Raw genomic sequence first — 19,706 nt, 5'->3', positions numbered from 1 at the left:
TTTATGAGCTTCGAAACCATTATATTTCGTCTTTTTTTGTTTCATTTTGACTACCTTTCGTACCAATTTAATGAGTAAAACCTTAAGAACCAAATAATCTTAATTCTAGAGCTGGAGATGCGAAAAAAATATTTTTAAGGTGTTATTCGTGTTATTACGTGTGGCTTTCAGATTGGTGTCGTGGTCTGGGTTGTGGCTGCAGTCCAGGACTCGGGTGGTTCTGATTGGCAGTGGGGAGGACGTTAACGAGCTCTTCCAACACTCAGCTCTTCGCAATTCTCTTCACGTCCTCTACATCACACGTCGTTTTTTCACGTCATACGATGCGAGAAAGACGACAAAAAACAGTAAATGGAATAACACAATGTTATTTTTAAAGATCAATCTTATTATTTATACATATCTCCCACTCGTTTGTATCATAATATCTAGTCCTTAGCATGACTGATTTCTTTTTTCTTTTTTTTTTTTTCATTTATCTTGGACACGGCAGCAATTTTTTTTTTTTCTTTCTTCCTAATACAAAGTAGGTAAGCGCCGCGCCGTGGAGGTGTACAGTCGGTGCCTTTACTGCACGGCGCAGGAAGCCAGACCACGGTTACTTCACCAGTGGGACTTGGAAGACGGCATATCTAAGAACGTTGAATTGTTTAATGGTAAGATTCTCTCTCTCTCTCTCTCTCTCTCTCTCTCTCTCTCTCTCTCTCTCTCTCTCTCTCTCTCTCTCTCTCTCTCTCTCGCGTAGGTCATCTTGCCTTAGTGGGTGGATTTGGGACCTGATCGTAGACACCAATTGTCCGGTTGTCTGCCAATGTAGAGTTTGGTTCCCTCGGCTCCGCGGACCAAGCATTCCTTTATGCAGTGCCATGTCGTCTCTTAATGTTATAATTGTTACATACATAGAAATATTCAGCAAATTGACAATATGGATTAACTCAGTATTAACTATTTTCTAGTACATTAGATGCCGCTATTTATAGGTGATGCAGAGGACTTCAAAGGCTTCAAGTTGATCGTTATTTCGATGCCTTATTTTCCGTACATAAACTACAAGTATGTCCAAAGTGCTAACGGCCCGATAGTACTCTACCTTGAGGACTCTCTCAACACTCACATGCTTAACACTCTTGCTCGGCATATGAACTTTACGTAAGTACCCTTAAGTCGCTAAAGAATAATCTAGTGATGGCACTGAGAATAATATTTCAGATGAGAGACCCTCTTAATGTGCATTCTCTAGCTTAGTAACAGTATTAGGATATTCTGAGATAATATCATACCCATCTTTGGTAAGGATTCTTCACAAGGCGACTCAAACCTGGTCATCCTCTTTTTAAAAAGGTTTCAATGAAGTCTCACTGCTGTCTTACATGGCACTTTTCAGTAGAGTCTGTCAATCATTAATTTCTAAAATATCCCCTAAAAGTTTCTAACCTCTTATGATTTTTACCTGTTGTCATTGGTACCTCTGTCGGCTCTCTCAAACCTATCAGCAGCCAAGTTCCGCATGGTTTTGTTCTTTTCTGCATTATCTGTCTAATCTGTCACATTCCCAAATTAACACAGTAAGTATCCTTTCCTCTCCTCTATGGATGGCTTCCATACAACACTTCCACATTATTTGTCGAGAGTTCTTTTAAACATTAAATACTCACGAGGAAATACCATAAAAATATAAATTTGATAAAAAACCTAAATACATTAGATGAATCATGGTGTCTTTGCAGCATGAACAAATCAGTTTCTCCAGCAGAAAGCCAGATACTACTCTCCAGACAGACGCCCTCCGTTCAGTTGATGTACTCAGCCGACCATATCCTCACACTGAACATTCTTAGCCGGTCCCTCACTTAATATCCAGAATCTGTATTTCGCCTCTTGGTCAAACAATTAAATTATGAATCTGAGAGTTCCGCATCGTATCCGCCAAAGGTTCTCATTCTCCCAGGTGTTGAATTAGGGCATGAGACTTGTGCAATCATCTCATGGCCATGTCACACCTGCAGCAGGCTTCCATCGAGACAGTAATGCAGCTTGTTTGAAATTGAACGTTTTGTGTCCTTTCCCTGATCATGTAAAGGTCATGGCACTCATGTGTACCGCACCTCCATCCATACAGTAAGGCAAGGAAGTTTTTCATCACATAAACTAAATTCCTTTTCCTTTAACCAACTGAATGGGCATTAGTATTAACGATGTGTGTGTGTGTGTGTGTGTGTGTGTGTGTGTTAGGTACGAGCTGCGGCATGCGTCTGACGGGAAATTCGGAACGCCGGCGGAAGGCGGTAACTGGACAGGCGTGGTGGGCACTCTGCAGCACGAGATGGCAGATTTCTCCATGGACCTGACAGTGACGCCCCAGAGAGCAGAGGTGGTGGAATACTCAAGGGCATACATTGATGAGTCCCTTGTGATTCTGTCGTCCAAACCAAAACCCTTGCCTGAGTACTTGTCTGTTGTCAGACCTCTTGAAGGTGAGTGTTTATGGCCTAACACAAATTTCATTCACATCATTCTCCCTGAAACTGATAGAAAGGGACTGTATTTGCTGCCAGTTTCGTTCTAGAGTTGTCTTGAAGCTCATCTCTTAACCTACTTCACGTCATAGTAACAAAACTTATCTTCTGAGAATATTGGTCAAGTCTTGCATTAGTAAGGTGGGCTGAACTCGGAAAAAGAAGAGAAAGAATCTGGAAGAAAGAAAGCAATTGGCAGAGAGGACACAGAAAATCTAAGATCGTGAAAGTGGTTCTGGCAAGAGTTGGCACACTGAATTTCCAGTTGAGACCTTTCATAGTATTTTCAATGTAGAGGAAATGATAGTTAACTGACATTAAAGGAGAGAGGAGCGCTGTCTACAAGATAATGTCTAATGGATACTAGGATTTTTCCCTCTCAGTGAACTGTTAGAACCATACTGAGTTAGTTGTCTGGCCAATGTTGCCAAATCTAAAATGGAGTCACCACCGTAAGAGTGAACAGAACAAATTATCTCAAGACAATTTCTGGCAAACTGTCGATACTTTCGATACTTCCAAAGTCCATGTTCTGTTTACTTTTGTTTGTCAATTCGGGCAGGCGAGGTGTGGGGAGCAATTGTGATGTGCGTCATGATCTGGGGCTCAGTGCTGTGGGTGATGGAGAGACTGTCGCACTGGATAAGTGGACGGCGCTACCTCAGCTTCACGTCCTCAATCTTCTACGGCTGGGGGCTTCTGCTGGAGGACCACCCCTTCGAGCCCCCTCCCAGCCCGGCGAGCCAAGTGGGTGGTATCATTTTCTTTCTTTTTCTTTTTGTCTTTGTTCTTTCAAGTCTCTCGATCCAAAAAGGTAGCGCTATTTTTCTCTGTTTTTCAACCAGTTAAGGGGAAGTATATATATTTTTTCTTTTTTATTATTCTTTTTTTTTTCTTTCCAGCCTCTCATTCCAAGTAAGTAGCGCAGGTTTTCTATTATTTTTTTTTCAAGCAATACTGTAGGAAACATTTATTTTCTTTCTTTTTTCTTTCCTTTTTTTCCTTCTTTCTGTCTTTTCTACCCACCCTTTTCAATCTAAATAGGGATTATATATTTTTTTCCACAAACATGGGAGGAAGTTTTTTTTTCTTTTTGTTTTTATCTTTTTTTTTCTTTTTAGTCTCTATCCAAGCAAATAGTATCTTCTCTTTTTTTTTTCTTTCTTTCTAAAGAGAGACACCACACCTGTCCCTTTCAGATGCTTGTTGGCTGGTGGCTGCTCGTGTACCTCATCTTATCGACAGCCTACAGAAGCTCACTCATCTCTCACTTGGTGGTGGAGAGCAAGTCCTCGGTCGTCAACAGCATGGAGGAGCTGGCAGAGCGGGGTGTGACGCAGGGGTGGGTGTGGGGCGTGCCTGGATCTCCGATGACTGGTGTTTTTAGACCGTTCTTTGCCTCCAGTTCCAATCACGCAATACTCAAAATTTACGAGCTCATTAAGGTGCGAGGTTAAGTAGGTGGTGGTAAAATTCTACTATTCTCAATAGGAGTTTTTACTTGATTGTGTTATGTGAGAGTAGTTGCAAAAATACTATGGTGTGTGTGTGTGTGTGTGTGTGTGTGTGTGTGTGTGTGTGTGTGTGTGTGTGTGTGTGTGTGTGTTCTACTCAAGAATGATTAATCTTTTCATTCAAGATCATCGAGAAAGAAGAAGGAATGATGAGAGTTTTGGAGGGCAACTTCGCGTACATCGATAACTATTACTTCATCAAAACACTGGTGTCCACGTACTACACAGACAGGACAGGCTACACTCCTGTCCACATCAGCACCACCCGCTACCCGCTGTTCGGTGGCAACGCGTGGGCATTCCGGTATCTGTTTCTTGTGGTCATGTACAATTCTTTGCTTCCTTTCCTTCTAAGATCAACTGTTTATTTCTTCACATCATGTATATGTAGTGGACTGTGGCATTTCTAGCCTTTTCGCTGACAGTCAGTCGCCTCAGTCACCATTTTCCATGTTATTTTATTTCCTACAGTATTTTCCCAACACACCCCTCATTGTCATTGTCTTATTTTTTTTTTTCATTATTCACTAGGATTCATTTAGTGTTTTGTGCCATTTGTTTTCAGTTTGAATGATGTACACCCTCTACACGGCTTTCTCCATATATGGATCAGAATAAAAACTTGTTCAGGTTGTTTTAGACTTAGGGATCGTGAAACAGACTGGCAGCTAACACCCGGAAGGAAGGCTTAAGTGTAGAGACTACACACAAGCAATCATCTCATAACCCTTTCACCGCTGCACAAAGTTTTTTTTCATTACCATCTATAGTACAACTTGTTATGTGGGGTAGCTGTCGGAACAGAACACCCAGGAAGTTGTAGGTTCTTTATAGAAACACGATCAGACAGTGGTTTCTATATTAAGGCCAGGAACAAACGGATAATGCCGTAGCAGAAACTGAGCGCGTGACTACCTCGGAAGCACCAACCAGACTGAGGATTACAGTATTGCCAAGCGTACAATAAATGGAGGTACAATATGAAACATGGAACGGTACATTACATATCCACACCTCCCTCCCCTTCACGCTCGAAGCACTGTCTCGAGCGGAACTCTTTCCTCTGAGCAGCTGGGAAGGACGTGGGATAACTGGGGGAGTAAACTGAACCGGACATACTTTTCTCGTCCGAGCAAGGGACCACACGGATATGGGGAAGGGGGTCTTCACTGCGGGGTGTCACTGGTCGCAGGAACTGGCGGTTGCGTCGCCAGACACGTCCGCTCGGGAGACGTATCTCATAGTCCCTGTTCCTGCTGCGGCCCATGTCCCAGCGGAGAGATGTCGGGTCCTGGATACAGACTATGGCCCCAATGCTCAGCTTAGGGAGGGCTCGGGCGTGCTGGTCATAGCGAGCTTGTACCTGCTCAGCTTGGGCAGCAGCGCGACGGTCGCAATCCTATGTCTTGGTCTGCCAGTCCGCGGAGAAGGATTCCGGGTGGGCAGGGACGCAAGAGCCAAGAGGGCGGCCATACAGGTGTTGCGCAGGGGATCGTCCTGTGAAGTTGGGAGCGTTGCGTAGCTCCAGGAGACCTGTGGCGAACTCTTCTGTGTCAATGTTGCCGGAGGGGGCTGTTTTCAGGATGAGGTTACATTCTCCATGAGCCGGCACAAACACACACACACACACACACACACACATACACACACACTACATATACACAAAAAGGCTTAGCCGAAAGTTACGTGAATGCATTTTTCTTTTTTACTAGGTATGAGCCTTTATGATTATTGTATACGTCAATAAAAAGACTCACCTCAGCGTTATGACAAATTTTTCTTCTGGTGAAATGCAGTCCCTCATCATGGTGCTTGCTAAAGAGCAGCTCGTCGAATGTTTTGATGGACATTCTCTGGTAGTTAAAGAACTTTGGTTCATGTTCTCTTAATTTTCGGTAAAGGATGCAGAACATACCATGGGTGAGCCTATCATGTAAAATAGGGTGAACTCAATATTGCCTCGGTTCCTTTTTCTGCCTTTGCAGCGACGATAAAGTATCCAAGCACACTGCTTCTTCTACGTCCATCACTACCAGACTGACAGAGAGAGGAAAAGCGAGGGAGGGCAAGGTGGACGCGCAACTGGAGTCGCCATGTGTGAACAGTCAGTCCGCAGTCTCCCTTCCAGAGTCGCGCTTCCAAAGTAGCTTCGTGTGAACAAGGCCTTATAGTGTGTGTGTGTGTGTGTGTGTGTGTGTGTGTGTGTGTGTGTGTGGAAGTATCTGGCAACTTACTTGGCAACAGCGCGGCCAGTGGCGTCAGAGTATACAGCAATCACCCACTTCGCGCTGAAGAAGGGAAATGTAACAGGCTGAACTCTTGTCTCCCGCCAAAGGTAAAACGTCCCCTGGTAGCGGCGTGAAGAGACACGAGTATGCAAAACAATGCACACAAAACACTAGGCACTGCACACACTGTCACAAAAGTCACTGCCGCACCGTAGATCCCGGAGGAAGGCGTGGAAAGACTGTAGTCCTGCTGGCTGTGGTCGGGTGGCGTGGGTGCTGGTGTTGGTAGAAGTTCCTTGGCACAAAATACTCACTGCGCCATGTTATGTGGGGTAGCTACCGGGGTAAGATAGCCAGGAAGTTGTAGGTTCTTTATAGAAACACGTACAGACTGCGGTTTCTATATTAAGGCCACGAACAAACGAATAATGCCGTGCCAGACCCTGAGCGTGTGTGACTACCTTGGAGGCACCAGCCAGACTGAGGATTTCAGGGCTGCCAACACAACTTTCAAACAATTTTACCGTTACTGTTTCTTAAATGTGTAGTTCTGTAACTTACTAAAGACGATACTAACAGAGTTCTGTAAAAAAGACGATATTAACCTATTCTTTCCTTTTCTGTGTCCCTGCAACAACTGTCCATTTACAGTGCATCTATCTTTTTTCTAAGTCCATGCAAACAGTTCTCCTTTTACAGTGTTCTGAATGTTAATCAAGCATGACCATAGCAATGAAAGCTGAGTTACATATATTCCTTCCTCTCTGCAAACCACACCAGCAAGGGGGCGCCTTTCCGAGCACGCATCAACAACGGCATCCAGCGGTTTTTGGACGCGGGGCTGGTGGCGCTGTGGATGGACGAAGTCATCATCAACCATGTGAGGAAGGAGCGCCAGGCTTTGCAGGAGCGAGGCGATGGGCCACAGCTTGCTCTCGTCAAGGTGGTTGCATCTGTTGTTTGAGAATCGAACTGGAACTTGCTTTAGTCTAATACATATATACCGTAATGCTTTTTTTTTTTTTCTTACTACCATTTCTGCTATTATTATTATTATTATCTATATTTTTATCATTATTGCATCAGTCCAATAAACGCGCACCTAAATTCACGCACTTATCCAGTGCGACAGTCCTTTTTTCCAGCACTCATTTATTTACCATTATTGTTATTATTATTATTATTATTATTATTATTATTATTATTATTATTATTATTATTATTACCATATTATCACTGACTATTTCCTTTCCAGCCCAGTGACAACCAGGTGGTGCTCGGCCTCAGTCACCTGCAGGGAACATTCTACACTCTCATCTTGGGACACACTCTGGCTTCGCTTTCCTTCTTCGCTGAGATTATACTGAGGCGCCGCTGATGACAACACAGACTGCTGGCGAACGCAGGACAGTGAACAGAATGTGTTTGTCGTTAGTTTTGTACATTAACTAAAGAATGTTATGAACCCCTGGTGTAATGAACCTGTGAAAAATTATTCTCTCTAAATGAACACAAAGAATCATAGCCCATAAGTATTTAAGCTGCACACACACACACACACACACACACACACACACACACACACACACACACACACACACACACACACACACACACACACAACAATCAACACTAAGATAAACACTAAGAAATTGTACAAAAAACAAAAAAGAGCGAAGAAATATGTGAGGAAATACAGTTTTCTTAGCAGAGCAATCAGCAAATGGAACTCATTGACTGGCGAAGTTGTATGTGTGTGTGTGTGTGTGTGTGTGTGTGTGTGTGTGTGTGTGTGTGTGTGTGTGTGTGTGTGTGTGTGTGTGTGTGTGTGCAAGGCGCATTCGTACCTTTAAAGATAAATATGATAAACTAACTTCAAAGCGCTGGACATTAAGAACTTTATTCAATCCTGTAAAAATACAATTAGGTAAGAACACACACACACACACACACACACACACACACACACACACATACACACACCTAGCTGCACCTGTCCGTGGCCCACCGTACGATAAGTTGTTCACCATAAGGGAAAGATAAAACGTGTGGTGATGCATTAGCTGTTCACACACCGGCTGTCGCTCTCACCCTCAGTCTCAGCTCGGCTTTTGTCTTCTGAACTGACACAAGTCGTCACGATTGGTGAGTTTACAAATACTAGTTACAGAGACTGACGACATATTTAAGTGATTTTCTGTAGGCGAGAGTTTTAGTGGAGTTTTAATTAAAATATCTACGTCAAGTTATGATTGAAATTTCAAGACTAATACAAATTAAGATGCTGCCGCTCATTATGAGGTGTATTACTCCTGTTTCAGTTATATTTATAAAATGGATATTTAAAACAGCTCTAAAATTATATACAACTAATGATAAATTCAATTAATAACAAAAGAGAGCATAAAACAAAACACAAAAGAGGTCTTTTATTTCATAAATTTTCGCACGCCCAAAGTAATGATAACTTAGATACCTTAAGAGATCACATTCACAATAATTGTGCCAAAGGAACACAATACGTAAAGTTCATGAAAATTACTGAAAATGGCATTCAAAACGATACAAAATGTTTGAAACAAAATATTCATCTTTTTGTTTAGACGAAAACCAAAAATATAGAAAAGGTGAGATTAACTTGAGTGTGTGTGTGTCCGCTTAAGTATGGGGCGGCATGCTTGCAAGACAGGTCTCGCCGAGCAACACTTGTTCACGTGGCTCTGGTTCGGAGGGATGTCGTTCAGAACCATTGCAAAGAGGACAAGACGGAGTCCAAGCACGGTGCAGAAATGGGTGAGGCGCCTGCTGTGGAAGAACGTTCACAGAAGCAGATACTACCAGATGGCGGCGGCCGGTCCTCCTAAAACCTCATATTTAGTAATGGATGATATATATTTGCAAAACAGCTTTCAAGAGTTTTTACATATGGGGCTGAGTGGTAATTGTGTTTGTGGATTAAGCAATATAGGATTTTGCACATGCAAAAACAGTTTTACTTGTTCAAAGTCATTGACACTCTGAAACAACATAAGATTGAATAAATAACGATTTTGTAATTTTTTGCTTTTTCTTAATCCTTTAACTAAAATATGATATGAAGCATAACATATCGATGTCCTTCCTAGAATATCGAATTCAAAATGCATATCTGGCATGATTTCAGACAAATTTAAAGGAAATAAGTTTCAGTAAATGAATGCTTATGGTATCATCTGCAAGCTGCCTCTTCATCCTGGACAGCTCGAGAATGACAAATTGAAGCAAGGTCCACAAGATTTAAAATTCAAGTATGAGGAATACATGTTTCCATTCCAGATACAGTCACCTCCGTTATGTGTCCAGTATTAAGCTGGCCCTCTAACTGGCAGGCAGAGATTTCATGGAAAGCCAAGAGTAATACTTTCTCAGTGCTCCCATAAAACAGCAATGTAATGCCAAAAAAAAAAAAAAAAGCTCAATAAGAAGAACAGTCAAACAAAATAAGTAGATATGTTAGTTACAAAAAAAAATTATCAAGAACAGTGGGTCAATTATCCAAGACAGCCAGTCAGAAACACGAATAAAGTGTAGCACTGATCGCTAGTGTCATGGACAATAGCAAAGATGAAACACGGTGATAGCAGAACTTGATGATGAATATCGAAGTTCTGTAGTATGAAGATTTCTACAAAGGGAAAGGAGTGACGATGTGTTCCACTTTCAAAGTTAGATTCAGAAAAAGAAACGCATAGACCAAGAAGTCAAGTGAGGGATACGAAGCACAAATAAAGCAAGTGACAATGAGTCTCTGTGAGGTAATGTGAGACTAAGTTGCATAGTCACATGTCAAGATGCAACACTTTGTTTTAGTTTATAAGTGACCATTGAGAGAGAGAGAGAGAGAGAGAGAGAGAGAGAGAGAGAGAGAGAGAGAGAGAGAGAGAGAGAGAGAGAGAGAGAGAGAGAGAGAGGCAACTCTGCTTATTCTTAATTCAATATTACATGAATGCATCAGTAATACATATTCTCATATCACAAATGTATCAACAAGAATTTTATATCCGAACTAATTAATGACCGCATGTATTCACAGTTTTGCTGGGGCCGCCGTGGTACAGTGGGAACACACGCGCTTAGGAGACCGAAGAGGCCTCAGGCACACGGGTTCAGATCCTGGTCATGGTGCGATGGTAGGAAGGGCATCACTCGGGATAGCGTTTTCATAATAATAAATCAAAGTCCTTCGTCAATAGGCACCGTCATAGCCCTGATGCATTAGGTAAACCGGACGTGAAACCATATAACGCGTATTTTATATATATATATATATATATATATATATATATATATATATATATATATATATATATATATATATATATATATATATATATATATATATAACCACAGTTTTTCCAGAGGCATGTTGGTTTTGGCGGGGGTGACTCAGCTCGTGCTCCTATGCAGCATTGTCACAAGAGCGGGGGCGGTGGGCCTGAATCTGGGGGAGGTGGTGCATCCAGGTGGCGGATGGGAAGAGGACGTTGCACAAGCAGCGAGTCAGGTGGTGAAGCGCTACCTGGCTGGATGTCACCTGGTGCTGGCCGCCCCTCGCCCCTCGCGTGCACTGCCTCACCTCATCAGGTAAGCACATCTTCTTTCAACACATAAGGGGCACATCACGGAACACACGTCAGAGCCGCCAAAGCTACGCATACGAGTATAAGCAAGGCAAGTGTCTAGAGGATGGTACAATGGGCTAGAGTCGGAAAAACTACACTAGTATGGCAGATGTCTACAGACGATAGTATCATAGGCTACAGTTGCCAGACTCATTCAGGTTGAGAAGGCTGCACATTCAAGTAGGCTACAATAGCACGACATATTATTTACTTTCACTACTACTACTACTGCTACTACTACTACTACTACTGGTTCCAAGGCGTCTCTCTGAGGTGGGCGAGCTGGCAGTGTTCCTGCAGCCTTGCGGGGACGCCAAGCTGCTCCACGGAAGCACCAAAGAAAAAGTCTTCCAGGGGAATGATGGAGTGCCGTACTTTTGGCGCGAGGTGTGGGGGTCCAGCAAGGCCACGTGTCGCGCCTTCCTGCTTGACCACACCGCTTGCGGCACCGATACAGCCGCCAGGTGAGGCACGCTCATGAAATGTGAGGTTTGCCTATTTCAGATATAAATACACAATTATGGTTAAGAAAAGTATATAATTCATTTCGTTATTTAGTCCTCTCGTTAGCCTCTCATGTACCAGATTTGCTGAAGACTTCTTTTTTCCTTTAAGCATAAGTATACCTTGATCTCCGCTTGTAACTTAGAAGTACATCGTTTTTTTAAATTTGTGTAAACTTGCTCAGAATGCTTCTTACACTCAGCCTGTGGATGATTCCATGTTTCCTTGCAATATGAATAATTTTCAACCTATTATGTATAAAATTTTCTACAAGAATCCCCAAAGATATGCGAACCACTGGTTTCATTAAAGCTTAGTCCGGAAAGAAGTTAAGATTTCAAGAAATTTATGTAATGAACGCCTATTTCATTAGTATTACAAAAAGCTTCACCGAATTTACATTCTTTACTAAGAACCTATCGCTAATAACTGAACCGCAAGAGTAAACATAGAAGTTTCATCAACTACCACGTTATCAAGGCTTTTTATGAACTTAGAATCCATCATGATTTCGTCTTTATTGTTTCATTTTGACTAGCTTTCGTTCCAATTTAATTGGTAAAACCTTAATGACATAGTTACCAAATAAACTAAATTCTAGAGCTGGAGATGCGAAAAAACATGTTTGAGGTGTTATTCGTGTTATTACGTGTGGCTTTCAGATTGGTGTCGTGGTCTGGGTTGTGGCTGCAGCCCAGGACTCGGGTGGTTCTGATTGGCAGTGGGGAGGACGTTAACGAGCTCTTCCAACACTCAGCTCTTCGCAATTCTCTTCACGTCCTCTACATCACACGTCGTTTTTTCACGTCACACGATGCGAGAAAGACGACAAAAAACAGTAAATGGAATTACGCAATGTTATTTTAAAGATCAATTAGATAGTCATAATACATCTTACACTGGTTTGTGTTATAATATCTAGTCTTTAGCGTGACTGATTCTTTTTTTTTTTTTTATCTTGGACACAGCAGTATTTTTTTTTTTTTCCCCTTTCTTCCAAATACAAAGTAGGTAAGCGCCGCGCCGTGGAGGTGTACAGTCGGTGCCTTTACTGCACGGCGCAGGAAGCCAGACCACGGTTACTTCACCACTGGGACTTGGAAGACGGCATATCTAAGAACGTTGAAATATTTAATGGTAAGATTCTCTCTCTCTCTCTCTCTCTCTCTCTCTCTCTCTCTCTCTCTCTCTCTCTCTCTCTCTCTCTCTCTCTCTCTCGCGTATGTTATCTTGCCTTAGTGGGTGGATTTGGGACCTGATCGTAGACACCAATTGTCCGGTTGTCTGCCAATGTAGTTTGGTTCCCTCGGCTCCGCGGACCAAGCATTCCTTTATGCAGCGCCATGTCGTCTCTTAATGTTATAATTGTTACATACATAGAAATATTCAGCAAATTGACAATATGGATTAACTCAGTATTAACTATTTTCTAGTACATTAGATGCCGCTATTTACAGGTGATGCAGAGGACTTCAAGGGTTTCAAGTTGATCGTTGTTTCGCTGTCCTATTTTCCGTACATAAGCTACAAGTATGTCCAAAGTGCTACCGGCCCGATAGTACTCTACCTTGAGGACTCTCTCAACACTCGCATGCTTAACACTCTTGCTCGGCATATGAACTTTACGTAAGTACCCTTAAGTCGCTAAAGAATAATCTAGTGATGGCACTGAGAATAATATTTCAGATGAGAGACCCTCTTAATGTGCATTCTCTAGCTTAGTAACAGTATTAGGATATTCTGAGATAATATCATACCCATCTTTGGTAAGGATTCTTCACAAGGCGACTCAAACCTGGTCATCCTTTTTTAAAAAAAAGTTTCAATGAAGTCTCACTGCTGTCTTACATGGCACTTTTCAGTAGAGTCTGTCAAACATTAATTTCCAAAATATCCTCTAAAAGTTTCTAACCTCTTATGATTTTTACCTGTTGTCATTGGTACCTCTGTCTGCTCTCTCAAGCCTATCAACAGCCAAGTTCCGCATGGTTTTGTTCTTTTCTGCATTATCTGTCTAATCTGTCACATTCCCAAATTAACACAGTAAGTATCCTTTCCTCTCCTCTATGGATGGCTTCCATACAACACTTCCACATTATTTGTCAAGCGTCCTTCTCAACATTAAATAATCACGAGGAAATATCATAAAACTCTAAATTTGCAGAAAGCCAGATAATACTCTCCAGACGCCCTCAGTTCAGTTGATGTACTCAGCCGACCATATCCTCAAACTGAACATTTTTAGCTGGTCCCTCACTTGATATCCAGAATCTGTAATTCACTCCTTGGTCAAACAATTAAATCATGAAGGTGAGAGTGCAGCGTCGTATCCGCCAAAGGTTCTCATTCTCCCAGGTGTTGAATTAGAGCATGAGACTTGTGCAATCATCTCATGGCCATGTCACACCTGCAGCAGGCTTCCATTGAGACAGTAATGCAGCTTGTTTGAAACTGAACGTTTTGTGTCCTTTCCCTGATCATGTAAAGGTCATGGCACTCATGTGTACCGCACCTCCATCCATACAGTAAGGCAAGGAAGTTTTTCATCACATAAACTAAACTCCTTTTCCTTTAACCAACTGAATGGGCATTAGTATTAACGGTGTGTGTGTGTGTGTGTGTGTGTGTGTGTGTGTGTGTGTGTGTGTGTGTTAGGTACGAACTGCGGCATGCGTCTGACGGGAAATTCGGAACGCCGGCGGAAGGCGGTAACTGGACAGGTGTGGTGGGCACTCTGCAGCACGAGATGGCAGACTTCTCCATGGACCTGACAGTGACGCCCCAGAGAGCAGAGGTGGTGGAATACTCAAGGGCATACATTGATGAGTCCCTTGTGATTCTGTCGTCCAAACCAAAACCCTTGCCTGAGTACTTGTCTGTTGTCAGACCTCTTGAAGGTGAGTGTTTATGGCCTAACACAAATTTCATTCACATCATTCTCCCTGAAACTGATAGAAAGGGATTGTATTTGCTGCCAGTTTCGTTCTGGAGTTGTCTTGAAGCTCATCTCTTAACCTACTTCACGTCATAGTAACAAAACTTCACGTCATAGTAACAAAAACTTCACGTCATAGTAACAAAACTTATCTTCTGAGAATATTGGTCAAGTCTTGCATTAGTAAGGTGGGCTGAACTCGGAAAAAGAAGAGAAAGAATCTTGAAGAAAGAAAGCAATTGGCAGAGAGGACACAGAAAATCTAAGATCGTGAAAGTGGTTCTGGCAAGAGTTGGCACACTGAATTTCCAGTTTAGATATTTCATAAAAGATTACCCAGTATTTTCAATGTAGAGGAGATGACAGTTAACTGACATTAAAGGAGAGAGGAGCGTTATCTAAAAGATAATATCCAGTGGATACTAGGATTTTTCCCTTCTCAGTAAACTGCTAGAACCATACTGAGTTAGTCGTCTGGCCAATGTTGCCAAATCTAAGATGGAGTCACCAACGTAAGACAATTTCTGGCAAACTATCGATACTTTCGATACTTCCTAAGTCCATGTTCTGTTTACTTTTGTTCGTCGACTCGGGCAGGCGAGGTGTGGGGAGCAATTGTGATGTGCGTCATGATCTGGGGCTCAGTGCTGTGGATGATGGAGAGACTGTCGCACTGGATTAGCGGAAGGCGTTACCTCAGCTTCACGTCGTCCATCTTCTATGGCTGGGGTCTGCTGCTTGAGGATCGACCCTTTGAACCTCCTTCCACCACGTCCAGCCAGGTTAGATGCACATTTTTCATTTATACACCGAGATGTATCTTTCAATTTTCACAGATTGGAGGAGCTTATAATGCCTCAGATATCACGTTTCGAAGAATGTAAACGCCTGTCTATTTCAGATCCTTGTTGGCACGTGGTTGCTCGTGTATCTAATAGTATCGCCAGCCTACAGAGGCTCTCTCATCTCTCATCTAGTGGTGGAAAGCAAATCATCCGTTATAAACAGCATGGAGGAGCTGGCGGAGCGGGGAAAGACTCAAAGCTGGGTCTGGGGCGTCTCAGGAGTTCCAATGACAGGCGCATATAGACCGTTTTTTGCCTCCAGTCCCAGTCCAGCCGTGCTTGAAGTTTACAAGTACATTGAGGTGTGAAATTGAAGTAGTTTTCTGGTCCCCAGTATTTAGAAAAATTAGTTTATAAGTCTTATAATATAAATGAGCGTGAATGAACCATGTGTGTGTGTGTGTGTGTGTGTGTGTGTGTGTGTGTGTGTGTCTGTGCGTAACTCAATTAATGTGTATTCCAGATTGTCGAAAAGGAAGAAGGAATGGCAAGAGTCTTGGAAGGAGGTTTCTCATACATCGACAACTATTACTTCATCAAAACACTGGTGTCCACGTACTACACGGACAGGACAGGCTACACCCCTGTCCACATCAGTACCACCCGCTACCCGCTGTACGGTGGCAACGGCTGGGCATTCCGGTATCTGAGCCTCCTGCATTTTTGTAACTTGGCTCGTTCAGATTCATAAAGGTGTCGTTGCCCAATCAATTATGTTTTTTTTTTTTTTTCTTGGTGGTGGTGATGTTGCTGTTGTTGTTGTTGTTGTTGTTGGTGGTGGTGGTGATGGTGGTGGTGGTGGTGGTGGTGATGCTGTTGTTGGTGATGCTGTTGTCGTGGTCCTCCTCCTCCTCCTCCTCCTCCAACACGCCATACAGCCATCCTTCCTGTTACTCTCAAGTCTCATGTGCTGTTATGGACGATTTTCCTCGTACACCTTTTCCATATCCAATATTATTTCATTTACTTTTTCACTACCAAATCATGCACATAATGCTATACATATGTGTACAACAGCCTTAGTGAGATACAATCAGTTGCTGGCTTGGTGTTTGAAAACCCATACAATTAATTCAATTAACTGATAAGCGTAGAGTTATTTGCACTTTGTCTTTCTTTTACTCTCGGAAACGACATCAGGAAAGGGGCGCCCTTCCGCTCACGCATCAATAACGGCATACAGCGGTTCCTGGACGCGGGGCTCATCACGACGTGGATGGATGAAGTCATTCTTTCCAAAGTCAGAAGGGAACGGGAGGCACTAAAGGAGAAAGACGTTGGATCGCAGCTCACTCTCGAAACAGTAACTATCTATGCATGCACTAAATTGCAACGTACTTGAGTCCAGTAAACGTATAGATTCCAAGTTAACGTGGATATTAACTTGCTTGGTGGTGTCTTTTCAGGCCAGCGACGGTCAGGTGGTGCTTGGTCTCAGTCACCTGCAGGGCACATTCTACACGCTCTTTCTGGGTCACACTCTGGCTTCCCTTTCCTTCTTCTGCGAGATTGTACTGAGGCGCCGCTGACTATGCAAATGCAGACTGCCGAGCGAGAATATACGTGCTAAGATAGCGAATAAAATGTGCTTCCTGTACTTCTGCAAGGACACTAACCAACTGAATATGATTTTATTTCTGCTCATTGTAACTTTTTTTCTGCAAGCTAACTTCAAAACGAGCACTTTTTTCTACATACTGTATGAAAAATTATAAGAAAATTGCCTAATTGTTTTCATATGCAGATTTACGGTTCCAAAACATCACACACACACAAACACACACACATTTATATGTATTCTTAATAGACGCCATACAGTAATAAAGCAGCTATGACTAACTCCCACAGGACAGCATTCGACCAAAACACTAGTAATTGTTATCCTACAATTAGACAAGGGGTGGCTCCCAGTCTTGTGGCTACACTTTTATTTTAATTTAAGAGAAAATCAGCCTGAGAGAGAGAGAGAGAGAGAGAGAGAGAGAGAGAGAGAGAGAGAGAGAGAGAGAGAGAGAGGAGGTAGGTGAAAATTGTCTAGCATTTTTTATTTAACCACATGTCTCTTACTTCACACTCACTTTTTCCCCACTCAAAACACGGACGTTGATAATTTATGAAGACGTGGCGTGTACTGCTGTACGATAACCTCACTGCTAGCGGGGACCATAAAGGCTTCTCGCAAATAACCGATCGTCCATTCACGTAAGATAATTCCGTTTGCTCTTTGCGGCTGTCTTGGGCTCTTCACGGCTGGCGACAGGTACGAATAACGATTAGGGCAGTGCAAGGAGAGTGATGTTTGATGATTTTGCTCTCACTTGTGCAGTAAGCAAATTATGCATGTCAAATAAGACTCATCTAATGCAACGGTCATCTCATTGTCATCTATCTGAAACATTAGTATATATTATTGTGAGTGTAGCTTTACTAATTGAATGTAAGTGTTTTTTTTTCTTTTGACATGACTAAAACATGCTTAAGCATAATTCCACATTTTACCGATGAAAATACGATACTTTATAAAGGCTGCAGGATTTCAGGGCTTGACAACTAGTATATATAAGTAAATGTTATGAGTTTCGAGTACGAATAAGTAACCCCTAGTGACTGATAGTGAAACTGAAGCGAGAAAATAATTATCTTCTTGAGAATACAATTCTTATCCTATGGCTAAGAAATGAACAATAACAACGCTGGAGGTTTTGTGGAAGATATGACATTATTATAATTTGCAAAAGAGAAGCTTCTTCCTAAGATATGTTATGTTCTCGTTAACTCAAATTGATCATCTATTACATCATTACTTGTTTTCACCAAGACTGGAATTAGTGGACGGTACTGAGATAACATGAAACGCTATGGGCATGTGTGTAGAGCAGTGAAGAGTGGCAATTATGAAATCATAATGGCGACGCGGCCTCGTGGGTCACTCAGGGAAGTTTGGCCAGAACAATGATCAACTGATTATGGCAAATGATGAAAAGAGGATGCATCTATTGACGTGCAGCGTAGGAGTAAACTAGTTATATTGCCCGGCCCTAAAATGTACTGTACGGGTATGCTGTGCAAGTGACGCTTTCTCGGTATGATTGGTGAAGATCAGTCATCACCCTAGGGCCTAAGGGCTAATGTGTGAGAGAATATTTCTATGACAGGGTATCACATACGTCAGACGGCCTTTACTTAGTAATCAAACTTCGCGTGGATGTCATTCTGGTACATATACACAGATAGAATTTTCATACACCTTTCGATCAAGGAAAGCAAGACCCGAGGTGTTTTGGCGCCATAAATGCATAATGCTCAATAAAGTAAAATATTAGTAGACCAAATCTATCAAGCTTTTTGAAAGTTTGTCTTACAGCCCTGCGTCACGGAAACATTTACACAATGGGACGCTGTTTGTACAACGAGACTGACCCTCAAGAGCGGCTGTTGTTCACATGGCTCTGGTCTGGAGGAGTGTCGTTTAGGAGCATAGCCAAGCAAACCAGGAGGAGTCCCACCACCGTGCGGAAGTGGGTGCGGCGTCTGCTGGGGGAAGATTTGAGCGGAGTAAGATGCAGCCACATGGATGTCAGACTTCCCTTGTCTTATGTAAATAAAGATCATGTGCATTTCCAGAAGTTTTTCAATGAAATTTCGCCATTAGATCTGTCTGCGAATATTTTTATAATTATATGTAATATCATGATTCAAGATTCTGTTATTCCATATATTTCTCATGAGAAGACCTTTTCTTGTTACGGATACTAGCAGTAACATTGATGAAAGTCATCCTGAGCCTTGATAGTAAATGCAGTTTGATTGGATTTTGTTTCTGTAATTCCTGACAACATTGAAAACTAAATAAGGACTGAACACAATGCAAGCAGTTTACTCATAGTGGTCCCAAAAGATGAAGTTGAAATATAGTGTTGGTACTGCTGACAATTTTACTTCATTAAAACACATTATATGGGAGGTCCACCTCCCAGAGGGATTTGTCCCAATTTATCTATAATTTTCGAATTGGTACCATAATAGTCGTATTATGTAAATGCGGTATATTATGTTCAAATGATTAATCTGGGGAGTCTTAGCAGTTATCGGGTAGAACTCACGAGTGTTCGGCTTACGTCTCGCGCTGTTCACTGCCTAATGAACAAGAGCACAGCGGTAACGGAGACATGTCCAAAGTGTCTCCATTCGGCAGGAAATCCGAACTATACACACACACACACACACACACACACACACACACACACACACATGTATTCATTCTATTATTTTTTTTTTATTTCTTTATTTTATTTATCCAGCGCCATGATGAGTGTCACATGCACGAGTCTGTTGTTTCTTGTGAGTCTCGCCAGTGAAGGCAGCGGCGTGCGACAAATGGTAAAGTCTGCGTGTGGCTGGAAGACCGTGGTGGTGCAGGGCGCCGGCCAGGTGGTGGAAAACTACCTGGTTCAGTGCCATCTGGTGCTGGCGTCTCCTGGCCCTTCGCCTGTCCTGGCAGAC

General features: G+C 42.4%; 2 protein-coding genes across 2 annotated transcripts; both read left to right on the top strand.

Annotated features, from left to right (window-relative positions):
• Positions 1-166: 166 nt before the first annotated feature.
• On the top strand, positions 167-7,872 carry LOC135106002 (glutamate receptor-like). The gene is made up of 9 exons (XM_064014754.1): positions 167-347; positions 528-656; positions 981-1,149; positions 2,233-2,474; positions 3,079-3,263; positions 3,716-3,961; positions 4,156-4,334; positions 7,039-7,201; positions 7,514-7,872. Exons 3-9 carry the CDS (start codon positions 1,025-1,027, stop codon positions 7,634-7,636), a joined length of 1,263 nt encoding a protein of 420 aa, XP_063870824.1. The 5' UTR covers positions 167-347; positions 528-656; positions 981-1,024; the 3' UTR covers positions 7,637-7,872.
• Positions 7,873-10,668: 2,796 nt separating this feature from the next.
• LOC135105462 (glutamate receptor-like) lies at positions 10,669-16,876 on the top strand. The gene is made up of 11 exons (XM_064013586.1): positions 10,669-10,881; positions 11,180-11,383; positions 12,086-12,261; positions 12,432-12,560; positions 12,881-13,049; positions 14,079-14,320; positions 14,956-15,140; positions 15,260-15,505; positions 15,667-15,845; positions 16,344-16,506; positions 16,610-16,876. The coding sequence occupies exons 5-11, from the start codon at positions 13,015-13,017 to the stop codon at positions 16,730-16,732; spliced, it is 1,173 nt and encodes a 390-aa protein (XP_063869656.1). The 5' UTR covers positions 10,669-10,881; positions 11,180-11,383; positions 12,086-12,261; positions 12,432-12,560; positions 12,881-13,014; the 3' UTR covers positions 16,733-16,876.
• The last annotated feature ends 2,830 nt before the right edge of the window (positions 16,877-19,706 follow it).

Source organism: Scylla paramamosain, chromosome 12 (genome assembly GCF_035594125.1).
Source record: "Scylla paramamosain isolate STU-SP2022 chromosome 12, ASM3559412v1, whole genome shotgun sequence".
NCBI classification, from domain to species: Eukaryota; Metazoa; Arthropoda; class Malacostraca; order Decapoda; family Portunidae; genus Scylla; species Scylla paramamosain.
This window is presented reverse-complemented; position numbering and strand designations above follow the sequence as displayed.